Here is a 14,163-nt window from a genome sequence, read left to right as displayed (position 1 = left end):
GGGACAGGAACCTGAGCCCTTGAGGGATGTCAGCACCTCTGGTGGGCGCTTAGCCCACTACGCCAGGGCGCCGGCCCCTGCAGGTATTCATTCTTACAAAGCCTGGTTATGAATAGTCTAATTACACAATATTAGTGATTTACTCCTTTACCCTTTGGAGACAAACCTAACCTTCGCTCACTAGCCCAGGAGCTTCTCCGCTGAGGTTATACCAGCAGTATCTTAAATATTCTCTGTGGTCATTTTCTTTAAAACATCGCTCAAATACATTAAAAATCAACTAACGAAGTGCCAGAGACAACAAAGGGTCAGCCAGAAGCAGAGGGTCCACCCAGGTACCCTGACCTGCCTCTCACCTCCTCAGCCTGGACGGTGGGCGGTTCCCGCGGGGCGCTGGGGGCGTGCCCGGCAGCCTCGCCCCGCCCCCGCGCACGCGCGCGCTCGGCGCCGGTCCCGCCCCCTCCGCCCGGGCGGCGCGGAGAAGCCGGCCGAGGGGGCGGGGTCTTGGCGCCTCCTCCATCCTGGGGCCCGCAGCGGAGGGATGTTCCCTGCCCAGGAGGAGGCCGACAGGACGGTGTTTGTGGGCAATTTAGAGGCCCGCGTGCGGGAGGAGATTCTGTACGAGCTGTTCCTTCAGGTACCGTCGGCGGGGAAGGGGCGCAGGAGGGGTGGAGCTCACCTGGCCCCCCGGGAGCCCGGCCCCTGTCCGCGCCCTCCTGTGCTCGGTTTCTGATTAATTGGGTGTGGGTGGACCTGTCTCCCGGGGGCGCGGAGTGGCTTAGCCTGAGCCCCAGCCCCATCTTTATCCGCATCCCCGCTGTGGAACACCGGCGGTCACTAGCTGGGTCCTCCGACCCCCCAGGGGGCCGCTGGGCGGTGGGGGCCCTGGGGCCGGGCAGACCGCAGCCCTGCCTCCGTCTTCTCCCAGGTCAGTGAGCACCCGTGCCCCTTACCTCCGCGACACGGGAGGCGTAGCTTTTGAAATGGTCCATTATACATTAGTCATCGCCCAGGCCCTTTGACGCTGGGAGTATGTTTATTCTAGCATGATAAACGAGGTTTGAGGTGGTGGAGCTGCCAGTGTGGCATGGCTGGGACCAGTTGCTCCCGTGGCCAAGGCGCTTTATTTCGTATAAAAGAATCTTGGGAAACTTTTCTTGAGACCTCCCACCTCCCCGGTGAAGCCTCCCCAAGTCTTGTAAACACACTCACCTGTTGTAGTCACCTAGGTCTCACTTGCTCAAGAGGGGTCCTTAATCCAGTTCTGGCCATACAAATGTAACACACGCTCCTTGATCTTCCTAAAAAGGGAGCCAAAGGTAATTACTGTGATTTAGAGGAATGTACAAAAGCATGTACAAAAGCGTACTGTAGAAAAGTGATTTGGACTGGGAGCTCTGAAGTCAGCAATGTGACTTTGGCCACTTTCTTCAAATGTCAGCTGAGAGGAATACTGTGGACAGTGTGATGTGATTGAGAGGAATACCTGAGCTGGTCTAAGGGAAATAAAATAATCAGCTGGTCTAAGGAAAATGGCTGAGAGAGCTGAGCCTGCCCTTACTGCTGGTCTCTGCTGCTCCTACTCCTGCTGCTGCTACTAATACTGGTTGAGTTTCCCTTATCTGAAATACTTGGGACCTGATGTGTTTATGATTCTGGATTTTATTTTAATATTTGCAAATACTTTACAGATTGAGTATCACTAATTCAAAATCTGAAAAATTGGAAATGCTCTGGAATTCCAAATTTTGGGTTTTCAAATTAACAGCATTCAATTTGTACAATTGTTAATAACACAAACATCAAGAGAAATCAAGATTAACTTCCTCCATCAAAATAAGGTAAAATCCCAAGAGAGACAATTGCAAAGCTAAACTTATAGATTGAGTATGAGTGCCAGAGGTGAAAGGGGTTCTTTTTTTTTTTTTTTACTTTTTAATTAGTTTTTAACAAATTCAATGTGATTTGTAGATACAATTCTAAGAACATAATAGTTTTCCCTTCCCTCTCCCTCCCTCCCATCCCTTTTCTCCCTCCCAACCTAGTTCCTTCTCCCTTTCTGTTTTTAGTTTTTGAGGTAGCATATTTTAAATTTGCATTACAGGAAAAAGGCTTAATACTTTACTGAATAAGAAGTTTAACAAGTAAAAAGACTTTAGTGGGAAAATAGACAACAGCTATAAACAATAATCAAACAGAGACATGGCCATTTCACGCGTATACAGTAAATCTAAAGTAATCACATATCACTAAAACTATACTAGTATAATATTCTTAACCACTGGTTTGTCAAAGAGATAAAGCAGCATTTTACAAAACTGTATTTGCAGCAGTGCTGATACACACAGACATTTCTTCTTTCTTTATAATTTCAGCTCCTACATATAAGGGAGAACATGGGGTATTGGTGTTTCTGAATCCGGTTTGAATATATCACATTGTCTCTACCCATTCATTTGATGTTGGACACCTTCCATTTGATTTTGGACACATGCTTCTATGAGCATGGTGGTACACATATCTCTTTGATACATTGTGTTCAAGTCTTTTGGGTGTATACCCAGCAGTAAGATTACTGGATCAAATAGCAAGTCTTTTTCTAGTTTTTTAAAAAATCATACTCTTTTCCCCGGTGATTGCACTAATTTACATTCCCACCAACAGTGTATAAGGGTTCCCATTTTTCATTTGGGAATATTTACCCAGTAGGATTACTAGGTCAAAATTCATGATAAATTTAGTTTCTATTGTAAATATTTTTTTTTCTTCTTGGCAATAATAATAATATTAATAGTATAATGTTGCCAGTTTTTATTCTTTTTTTTTGAGAACAACCAACATTGAATTCATCATTCCAACTTATATTTGCATTAAACACTTTTTTTAAAGATTTATTTTTTTTATTTATTTGAAGACAGAGTTACAGAAAAAGAGACACAGAGGGAGAGAGAGATCTTCATCCACTGGTTCACTCCCCAAATGACTACAAAGGCCAAAGCTGAGCCAATCCGAAGCCAGGAGCCAGGAGTTTCTTCTGGGTCTCCCACGTGGGTGCAGGGGCCCAAGGACTTGGGCCATCCTCCACTGCTCTCCCAGGTGCAATAGTGGGGAGCTGGATCAGAAATAGAGCAGCCGGGACTCGAACCTGCTGACACTGCAGGCCGAAGAGGCTTTAACCCACTGCGCCACATCTCCCCCAGCATTCAACACTTAATGTGTGTGGAGACGGAATAGTATTTTAATCTTAGATTTAAATGCTCTCTAAATTAATTTGTTAAATCTGACAATAGGGCAGCCTATCATTCTTTTCCTTTTAAGATTTGAAGCTATCACCTAGCATATGTTCTTACTGCCATGAATGTTTCTTCGATGAACCAGAAAATGAGTGAAACTATGAGAAAGTATGGTAATTATTATTAGGAATATGCATTACTGACAAGATTGTTTTAGTCCAAAGTTAAATGTGCTTGATTTATCTGATTGTAAAAAAAAATCTTTGGATTTATGAGAAAATAATTTTTAAGTTTCTTATAGGCTGGGCCACTAACCAAAGTGACTATATGCAAAGACAGAGAAGGAAAGCCGAAGTCTTTTGGATTTGTCTGCTTTAAACACCCAGAATCAGTGTCTTATGCCATAGCTTTGCTGAATGGAATTCGTTTATATGGAAGACCAATTAATGTGCAATATCGATTTGGTAGGTCCTATCACTGATGAACCTTCAAGTGTGTATTGTGATTGCTGCTGTTCTCAGAAGTCGAGGCATTTTGCTATCCACATAGAATAAAACCTGGAAAACAAACAACAACAACAAAAAACAGTCTCTGTGTGATCGCTGTTAAGTTTTCTCAGAATACATTGCCAATTGCATTGCTAACCCTATAGAGTTTCTTCTAGATTAAAATGTGAAATGTTCTCTTTTAGAATCCGCCAGCAAGTAGCTTTGATGGTTGCTCTTGGCTCTTGTAATTTGAGCAAATATAAGTGATCTGGGATATAGAACTCTAGCTTTTGTAGAGAGGCTACTTGCTGATATTTGTGTCACTGACAATACATGATATTAGAAATCTACTACTTGGAAGATACAGTGGATGCATAATTCCTTCTTCTGGAGAAACTGTCCTATGCCTGTTGCTCTAGACCGGAACCTCTAAGGGCAAAGTGGCAGTAGCATAACCCTTACCAGCAGTAGCATAACCCTTACCAGTGGTGAAAGAAAATGTCCTGACATGAATGGTCCCAAACTCCTTCTCCTGCACACACAACCGGAACTGATCATCTATGAGTAGAAGCCCAGAGAACGTTGTACTATTATTCTCATGCTTTCACATTTCAGGAAACTGATAGAGTATATGTGGTAATCATTGTGATACTTCTGTTGCCTCCCCTAAATGGTTCAAGCTTACTGATTGTATCGCTGGTTTGTTTGTCATTACTCTTCCTATGCTAAAAGCAAACATATAAGAATAATAAACACAATGCCCTCAACAAAAGAAAAGTGCTTCTCTTTGCATTTTTAAAAAGTATCTGATTATTTCATACTGTCTGGTACTGTCCAGTTATCTCACGCAGGCTGGTAGAAATCAGCCAGGACATGGTACATTCTGATGCGTCCTTTATAAAATAGAATTGTCTTTTGCGTGTGCAATCTTAAAAACTCAGATCTTCTATGCTGGAGGAAAGTAATATAGATTGTTGCCATTTTTGTTCAATGTGTGGAACAAAATTACTCCACATATCTTATATTCACATATACTCAAGTTAGCATAATTCTTATGGACTCCTGTATCTGACCATGGCTTTGGACAAAGCTTGATTATAATTAATTCATTTATAGTAATATATGTAATCTGTAAATATTACTTGAAAATCTGATGTGAATACATCTAACATCAACATGGGATTTTTAAATCAATACTCAATGCTAAATGATTTCAGTTAGTTTATAGTTTAATATTAGAACTCCAAAAAATTCACCATAAACTATTCTTTTATTTCTTTTAAAGGAAGTTCACGCTCTTCTGAACCAGCTAACCAAAGTTTTGAGAACTGTGTTAAGATAAATTCACATAGCTACAGGTAATTAAAAAATACATTTTTCATAAAGGTAAAACAATAAATATATATATATATACATATATATATTCTGAGGTATTATAAAACTTTACTATTTAGACATAGAAAAAAATTAAGGAATTCATTTTCTCCTGACCTCATGAAAAGTGACAGGAAATACTTTCATTAAATGTCACCCTTAATATTTTCAGTAGTAGGTGGGAGAGATTTGCATTCATCATGTTCTTTATAGTTTTTGATTTGCTTTTTATAGTTACTAAATCGTTTAAGTATACAAGGTCTTAGTGTGATGGATTATAGAGATACTGTCACCATATTTTCTATTTGAGTGCATACAGATGTAAATGTTAACCAGTCTTCAAGGTCAAATGGGTGATAATATGCTAGCCTTGAAACTAAGACTTCTGAGATTAAGCTGTTTAACTATTTATTTTAATATTTTTAGAACTTCTCTGTTAATTTTCCGAAATATTCTAGAAATCCATATAGCCTCATTTCTCCATGCAGCAGTAGCTTCCAAATGCACTATATGGCAAACTCTCCGGAGGTCATTGAACAGAAAGGCTTTCCAATTAAATTAACATGTTCAAATCACACTTTATGAAGCCCATTTAAATGACACAATGGAAAGTAAGAGGAAAGAGAGAGGTTAGCACACTTTCAGTAGGGTGCGGGTGGGCAGAGGGGACTACTAGCTGAGCTCTGGTCACACTAATAATCACATGCCCTGTTTCTCTGCTGCCTCAGCCTTCCGCGTTGGTAGCATGGTTGTGAGGAGAGGAGTTGAAGTCAAGATAGGGTATCCAGTCAGAAGGGATGTTCCCAGAACTAAGCTGACTCACTTGTTCTCTCAGTAAGTCGTAAGGGCAGTTACACCTGGCCACAGAAGCAGCTTGCTAGGTTGCCTGCTAGATGGCTGCTAGTTTTATCCAAATTTAGCTGGCAGAGTGAAAACAAGAAGAGGGGCACAGCTTTTAGCCCAGAGCTGCCATAATCAGATCTTGGTATTCATTCTATCCATAAGTACACTCCTATTTGCTTAACTATATTGTCTGTCTGCTCTATCTTATGATTATCAGATCTTGGTATTTCCCCATTGCACCTGAAAGTAGCAGTCCTATTTATTTCCATCATATTTTCTATTCAGTCTATCTTAGAAGATAAGGATAAGGAATCTGCATATTTTATGGGAAAGTAACTTATTTACTATTTATATTTAACACATAATATGAATACTGCCCATGTCTTACAGGTTACTTGCTTATTCTTACCCCTACCACAGTTTTATCACTATCACATAAACTACTAGCCTACTTACACTAAGTATTTCTTAGGTGTTTCATCCATCCTGTTTGTTTTCTTGTCTTCTACAGCAGAACTGAATATTATCAGGGTAACTAAAAATAGCAGCACCTCCCAACCCTGTTCATCATATTAGCATCCTAAGCATGGGAGAGTGGCTTAGCTTTTGGAGAAGTGTCATACCCCAGACAGAACACAGCGTGCTCCACATCTTCATGCTCCTCAGTATTTCTGTATCAGTGAATTCAGAAGACGTGAAGAACGTAGATACTGGAATGAGATGGCCTGAATTTAAATTCTGCCCCTGCCATTTCATTAACAGTGTGATTCTGCTCAAGTTCTTTGTCTTCTCTATGCCCCCATCTCTCAAAGGAAGATAATACCTGAAAAATTTACAGTGAAAGTCAAATTTTCTAATAAAGGCAAAATGCTTAAAATGCTGGCCACATAGTAAGTGTTCAACAGTATGCTTGCAGAAAAGGGGAGGAGTTACCACTCTGCTCAGCAAAGCAGTGTAGACTTATGGGTTGAGCCATGTTTGATATAAGACCTTCCACTGTTTTTTCAGTGGAAAATATACCTTTTTTCCCTCAGGTGTTAGGAACAAGATGTTAGTAGGATTTAAGCAAAGGAAAAAAGTCTAGATGGGCACTATAAGATGGCAGTAAAATCCTCACATTCTCTACTGTTGTTTAATACACTGTTTCTAAATCATCACAGATTTCAGTACTCAGTTATATGTATGTTGCTTGATACTACATTTCATTCACAGTACTTTATTCTGCAGATATTTATTAAACTATAGAGGAAGTATGAGAATAGGTTATCAAGTCCTACAAATGACACACAGAGAAAAATGGTGTCCTTATAATATCTTAGTCTTTAGTCTTCCTTGGAATTGAGGTTTTGGGCTTCTTTTTGACTCTTATACCTTCTACTTTCAATGAATATAGTTTCTGTGTTAGTTTTCTCAGATTGGTGTAGTAAAATAGAGGCTGAGCATCCTTAATCCAAAAATTGGAAATCTGAAATGTTCCATAATCAAATTTTGATGCTTGAAAAGTTTTAGATTTTGTAGCATTCCAGATTTTAGATTTTAGAATTAGTAATGTCTACCTGGTAAAATTTATGTAAATATCATAAAATCTGAAAACATCTGAAATCTGAAACACTTTTGGTTCCAAAGGGAAACTTAACCTATACCAGAAACACAAGGCATAAGGAAGAGAAATTTATTGTTTCATAGTCCTGGAGGCTAAATGTCCAAGATGAAAGTGTCAGAAGGATTGGTTCTTTCTGACAGCTGTGTGGAAGAATCTACTCCATTGCCTCTTCCCTAGTTTGGTGGTTCAATGGCAATCCTGTATTACTTGGCTAGTAGCAGCATTACTGCAATTTCTGCCTTTCTCTTCATTTGGTGTTCTGACAGTGTGCAATGCTCTCCAAATTTCCTCTTTTCAGGACACCAGCCATATTGGATTAAAGGCCCATCGTGCTCCAATATGACCTTGTCTTATTTAATGACATCCGTAGTGGCCATGTTTCCAAATAATGTCACATTCTCAGAAACTGGGGGTTAAGATATGAACAGCTAACTTTGGGGGTAACACTTCAGTCCATAAGAGTTCCTGATTGTACGTGTCTCCTCCAGGCAGACAGCCACGTATGCCCCAAGATTCACAGAAGATGGCGGCTTTAGAGACTCTCCTGCTGTTAACATAATGGTGCTAGTTTCACCACCTGTGCTTCCAAGTTGCATCTTCCCCACTCTATAACATCGTTCAGAATTTCATATTTTTTTTTTGCCAGTACTTCCCCAACACACATTCTGATCTCTCTGAACCCTATCTCCAAATAAGGCTGTGATATTTTTCTGCTTCCTCACACTGAAAAATCTTCACCCATCGTATCTTTTCTTCCCACTCACTTCTCAACTCTATTGTTACATGGAAACTGCTCTTTGAAGGTTATAGGAATCTCTGACCAACAGTGTGGTGGTCTCAATGCTTGTTCAGTGTATTGCTCTTTAACAACAGACACTTGTCAAATTCCTTTCTTTTATTACTACATATTTATTTTTAATTGACACATTAAAATTGTACATATCCTTCCTTCATGGAATGCATGTTTCCCCTGGCTTCTATGGTAATACTCTCACCACTTAGAAATGAAGTGAGATCTGACTGTTCATCTGACTCCTTTCGCTTATTCTCTATCATCTTTGCTTCTACCTGCCTCTCCATTTCCTATCCTAAGGATTGGTAGCCCTAACAGTAAACATATGACAAACTATGGAGCAAGTAGACTATTGAAAAGTAGCAATAAAATCTAGCCAGTATTGGTAACATTGACATTTACTGACCATTTCCACAGAAACAAATATTACCCTTATAAATGAAACTTTGGAACAACTCAGTTTTTAATTAGCAATTTTTGATCTTGATGTGTGGAATACATCAGCAAGCAGATGCACTTGTTAACATCAGCAGTCTATTTGGGAAAGAGCATAATGTTTATCATTAAACATAAAAATATATTTGAATATAAATTGATGAAAATTTCACTTTTTTTTGTATTCTCTATGTCTGGAGAAAAAGTGTGCCCTTGGTGATCATTAATTATTTGCTTTTCTCAATATCTAAGTATTCATTGTTTTTATATAAATATAATATTGTCCAACATTTTCCTGTAAAATGTGGCTGTTAATATTTGAGATTTTATTTTCTAATAAGTAAGTATGTAATTTGGGTTATATCACCATCTTGCCCTGTAATTGACTATTTGTGTGTTGCATTTAAGGTATTTAATTAATCTCAAGTAAATGCTATCAGAGAGGCTCTTTATCAAAATCTATCTTTCTTAAGAGAAAAAATGCCATTGGTACATAATAATTTTAACATAGTGTTGCTTCTTCTCTTACTTCCCCAAAGGAATGAAGAAATGATGGGCAGATCGTCCTTTCCCATGCAATTTTTTCCAGTTAATAATGCTGCTGTGCCTCAAGAATCCTTTTTCTTTCAGAAGATGGTGAGTTTGAAATGCATTTGGCTCAGTTTGTAATATGATGCAAACTATGAAGAACATGAACGCCATCTGTAACATTTGATGCTCAAATCTTAATCTAGGTTGAAGGCAAACGATGCCCTGAGACTGGGCCTGGTAATGCACTGCGCTAACACAATCACTTAAATCCCGCACACAGTACCTTACCAGGCAGCCAGTGCAGCAGCAGCAAAGGCCAGATGGTAGTGATTCAACACTGTGGTTCAAATGCATCCTGAGTCGAGAGTTCTCATTTAAATGACTGCATTAAACGATGGTTTTAGAATTGAATGATTTCGGCCCGCGCCGCGGCTCAGTAGACTAATCCTCCACCTTGCAGCGCCGGCACACCGGGTTCTAGTCCTGATCGGGGTTCCGGATTCTGTCCCAGTTGCCCCTCTTCCAGGCCAGCTCTCTGCTGTGACCCAGGAGTGCAGTGGAGGATGGCCCAGGCGCTTTAGCCCTGCACCCCATGGGAGACCAGGAGAAGCACCTGGCTCCTGGCTTCGGATCAGCACGGTGCGCCGGCCGCAGCGCACCAGCCGTGGCGGCCATTGGAGGGTGAACCAACGGCAAAGAAAGACCTTTCTCTCTGTCTCTCTTTCTCACTGTCCACTCTGCCTGTCAAAAATTAAAAAAAAAAAAAGAATGATTTTACTTAGTGAAATATTTTTATATGATAGCATCAATAACGGATAGATTGCTATTGGACATAGGTTGTTTAAAAAAATTTCTCTTTTTAAAGACAAAACTGTGACAGTTCTCCATAGATAAGCTACATTACTTTTTGAGAATCTCAAAATTTGGTTCTGGTCTAGAAAAAAATTTTAAAGACAAGTTTATTTATGTTTAAAGTTTCATTTTTTATTTATTTATTTGGAAAGCAGAGGCAGGGAAGTGGGAGAAATCGAGATCTTCCATCCAGTGGTTCACTCCCCAAATACCCACAACAGCCAGAGCTTGGACAGGTCAAAGCAGGAGCCAGGAACTCTCCCCCAGGCTCCCACATTGGTGGCAGGAACCCAAGCCATCATCTGTTGCCTTCCAGGCACAGTAGTAGGGAACTGCAGTAGAAATCAAAGCAAGTCACCATTCTAAGCACTCTGATGCAGGATGTTGGAATCCCAAGCAGCAACTTAACTCCAGTGCCAAATGCCTACCCCTGGTTTAGAATTTCTTTCTAAAGACTTATTTGCTTTCTTGAAAGGCAGAGGGCAAGAAAGAAAGAAAGAAAGAGAGAGAGAGAGAATCTTCCATCTGCAGGTTCACTCACCAAATACCCACAACAGTCTGGGCCAGGCTGAGTGGAAGCCAGCAGCCAGGAACTGCGTCCAGATCTCCTGCATGCAATGCACACACTGGGTACTGGGGCTATCATCATTTAACATCCTCCAAGGAATGTTAAATAGGAAGTTGGATAGGAAGTGCGGAGTAGCTGGAACTCAAACCAGTACCCCAGTAAGGGCTGTGGGCATTCCAAACAGTAGCTTAACCTGTTGCACCATAGCACCTGCCCCTGGATGTCTTAGTGGTGGTTTTTGTTGTTAAACAAGAACTTCTTTTTTTCCTTTGAACTCCTTATTTTATAGATAAAAATTTTAGATTTTTTGAATCCCATTTTCAATTTTTAAACAAAGAAATTTTTTGGTAAAATGATAACTTTGCCTCTTGGAAAAGTTTTTTTAATTACAGTAAAGTACCAATAAACAACCACTTCTGACCTGAAACCGTCACAGACTTCTTCCCAGCAATTTTTATCTTCTGGTTGAGAAAAGGGGATTTTCATCATATTTTCAGTATCCTTTGAACTGCTTCAAATAGTTAGAAATTCGAGTTAAGGACTTGTTTTGTAGAAAAAAAAAATCTCTCTTTCTTTAATAGTCAGTACCTGTGTTGTACTAATATGGGACCATTTATGTACCTTTGGGGCTGAGTTTTAAATTCTTATTTAATTTCAATTAATTTAAATTAAAATTTAAAAATTTATACTTGGTTCAGTTACTGGAAAATTTTTTAAGTAAATATGAAATTACTTGGGTATATTAATATACTTTTCAACTTTAAATTTTATAATTAAAGTCTAATCAAGTTTTAGCATCCAAATTGAGTTGTGCTGTAATATTAAATACATACCATAGTTGAAGGCTTTGTGTGAAAATAAAGGTAAAACATCTCATAATTTCATATGGGTTAAATATTAGTTACATACACATTAATTATTACATACATATTATCTATAATCATATAATTGGTTACATACATATTATCTAATATGCTATTAGAAGTTTTCAAACCACATAGGTATTTTGCATTATTTCTGTTGTACAGGGCTAACATATACTGCATTAAGATACAAACTATGGGCCGGCGCCGCGGCTCAATAGGCTAATCCTCTGCCTTGCGGCGCCGGCACACCGAGTTCTAGTCCCGGTTGGGGCACCGATTCTGTCCTGGTTGCCCTTCTTCCAGGCCAGCTCTCTGCTGTGGCCAGGGAGTGCAGTGGAGGACGGCCCAAGTGCTTGGGCCCTGCACCCCATGGGAGACCAGGATAAGCCCCTGGCTCCTGCCTTCGGATCAGCGCGGTGCGCCAGCTGCAGCGTGCCAGCCGCGGCGGCCATTGGAGGGTGAACCAACGGCAAAGGAAGACCTTTCTCTCTGTCTCTCTCTCTCACTGTCCACTCTGCCTGTCAAAAAAAAAAAAAAAAATTAAAAAAAAAAAAGATACAAACTATGTTAGCCATTTAAGGAAACTCCTACATCCCTACCATGAAAAGTCAGTGTCTGTCTTCACGAAGATAGCTATACTGTCTGGTGGTCTGCTCATGGCTATTTGTATAAAGCACGTGAGCTGGTAAGCTTGTCTCAGCTTTCTGGGTTTGTTGGGTAGATGGCTGTCTTTTTCCACAGCAGTGGTTCGCACATAATCCAGCGCCGCAGCTTCCTTACTATGAGATGACAGCCCCGCTTCCGAGCAGCGCGCCCGGGTCTTCCTCACTCAGTCATGTTCCAGACCTGGAGGCTGGCCCCAGCTCTTACGAATGGACTCTCCAGCAACCAAGTGACTCTGACCTCTATCAGCTGAGTAAACGAAAGAGGCAAAAACCACCCAGTGACAGTGAGAGCAGCACGGAAAACAGCAGAGGAAATGAATACAGCCAGAAGTTCCGGAAGTGTAAGAAGAAGAAAAAATATTAGCATGACCTTCAAATGAAATGTGCCTGCCCACATTTTAATTCTCTTACAAAAACTGTATTCTATCCAATAACCAGTTTCATGGCTGGCTTGTCATTTTTGAAATATATAACACTATGATATATCTGACTATTCGGTATTTTCCTTGAATGACAGAAGCTTTGTAAAGGCAATGTAATGTATTACTTTTTTCTATTTGTTGTGATATTTTTGACCGATTATCAACTAGGAATGCACTTCATAGAATTTTTAGAATTGATTATGAAAGTCTGTAAACTGTTCTTCCAAAGATGTTTACTATACATTTGCAAACCAGGAACCATCCTCCCTAAATTATCATCTAAAATGCTCAGCTACAGATACATTGAGATTAGTTATGGAGCAGTGGATTTTCTGAAAGAAATTTGTGCAGATATTTAAAAGTTACGTGTTGTTACTATTAGAGACAGAATAAGCAGACTTTGTTAAAAACACTTTATTTTTTATGTCTCAATATGTTGGTTCTGGGCCTTTCTCTCCTGCAGTTTTATTTCATAAAACTAGGATTTAGGACTATAATACCAAAGGAAAGATAATTATCATAGAACTAGCTTTTAGGTCATTTCCCTTCCATGTGATTTTATACACACAGGGATACCTGCATCTTCTTACTTATTAATTGTATATCATGAATATTAGTTGTGTTGTATTTATGTTCGCCTCTTTTGCAAGGAGAGTTTGAGAGAATATACTTAACAATTTAATCTTGATAGTGAACAGGTAAATGGAATAATATGATATTTCATTAATGTATGATATTTAATAACTGTTGTTCATATGCAGTTCCCAATTTTGGTTCATTTATCTTAGAAGATAAATAGACTACATATAAAATTAGTCATTTTCATAATTTTATGCTTATACATAAATATAATTACTATGCTAATTGAAAGAGTCATGAGGTGAACCATGTCTATAGGAAAAACAATGGTTGAATATTTTTTTGCATGTTGCATAGTACTTTTTAAGTATTTATTATTTAAAAGAATAGAGATACATTTTTAACAAACAGAATAACTGAATTCTTGATTATAAAAATACAAACTAGTGGTTTTAAAGAAAATATTAGTCTATTCCCATCTAATCTTAATGACAAGCTAAAATCTGCATTATGTAACTTTATCTTTTCATGTTCAGATATTCAAATCCAAAAAGATGAAGTTTTTCTTTCTAAATTCACATCTTTGTAATTTAGAATGATCTTAAAGAGAAAAATATGTTGCTGTGTAATTAGAAAGTAATATATCTTTGAACACATTAACTTTATCAGCATTTTCTTTAACACTGTTTAACTTATCCTTAAATGATTTCATTGTGATTCATACAGGAAATGTGTATATGTCTCTTAACAATCAAGAGTAGCTTAAGTTTGTAAGGAAATTATCTTGAAATAGTATTACATGAACTACAGTACAATGTAAAAACTACAGAAAATATGTATTACTCTTTCCATCACTTCCAGCTGATCTTTAACAAGTAAACCAACTAGAAGGCTTGGAAATTCACCTGTTT

The 14,163-nt window shown here is 39.0% G+C and overlaps 1 protein-coding gene across 2 annotated transcripts; it reads left to right on the top strand.

Moving 5' to 3' along the window:
- Positions 1 to 500: 500 nt before the first annotated feature.
- RBM11 (RNA binding motif protein 11) lies at positions 501 to 13,371 on the top strand. Of its 2 annotated transcripts, none has more exons than XM_062175922.1 (5): positions 501 to 637; positions 3,535 to 3,697; positions 5,007 to 5,079; positions 9,309 to 9,405; positions 12,331 to 13,371. In XM_062175922.1, exons 1-5 carry the CDS (start codon positions 542 to 544, stop codon positions 12,613 to 12,615), a joined length of 714 nt encoding a protein of 237 aa, XP_062031906.1. In that variant the 5' UTR covers positions 501 to 541; the 3' UTR covers positions 12,616 to 13,371. The 2 variants fall into 2 exon arrangements, with proteins under 2 accessions (XP_062031906.1, XP_062031898.1); XM_062175914.1 differs by having other exon boundaries at positions 12,328 to 13,371.
- Positions 13,372 to 14,163: the final 792 nt, after the last annotated feature.

This window comes from Lepus europaeus, chromosome 2 (genome assembly GCF_033115175.1).
Source record: "Lepus europaeus isolate LE1 chromosome 2, mLepTim1.pri, whole genome shotgun sequence".
Lineage (NCBI taxonomy): Eukaryota > Metazoa > Chordata > Mammalia > Lagomorpha > Leporidae > Lepus > Lepus europaeus.
This window is presented reverse-complemented; position numbering and strand designations above follow the sequence as displayed.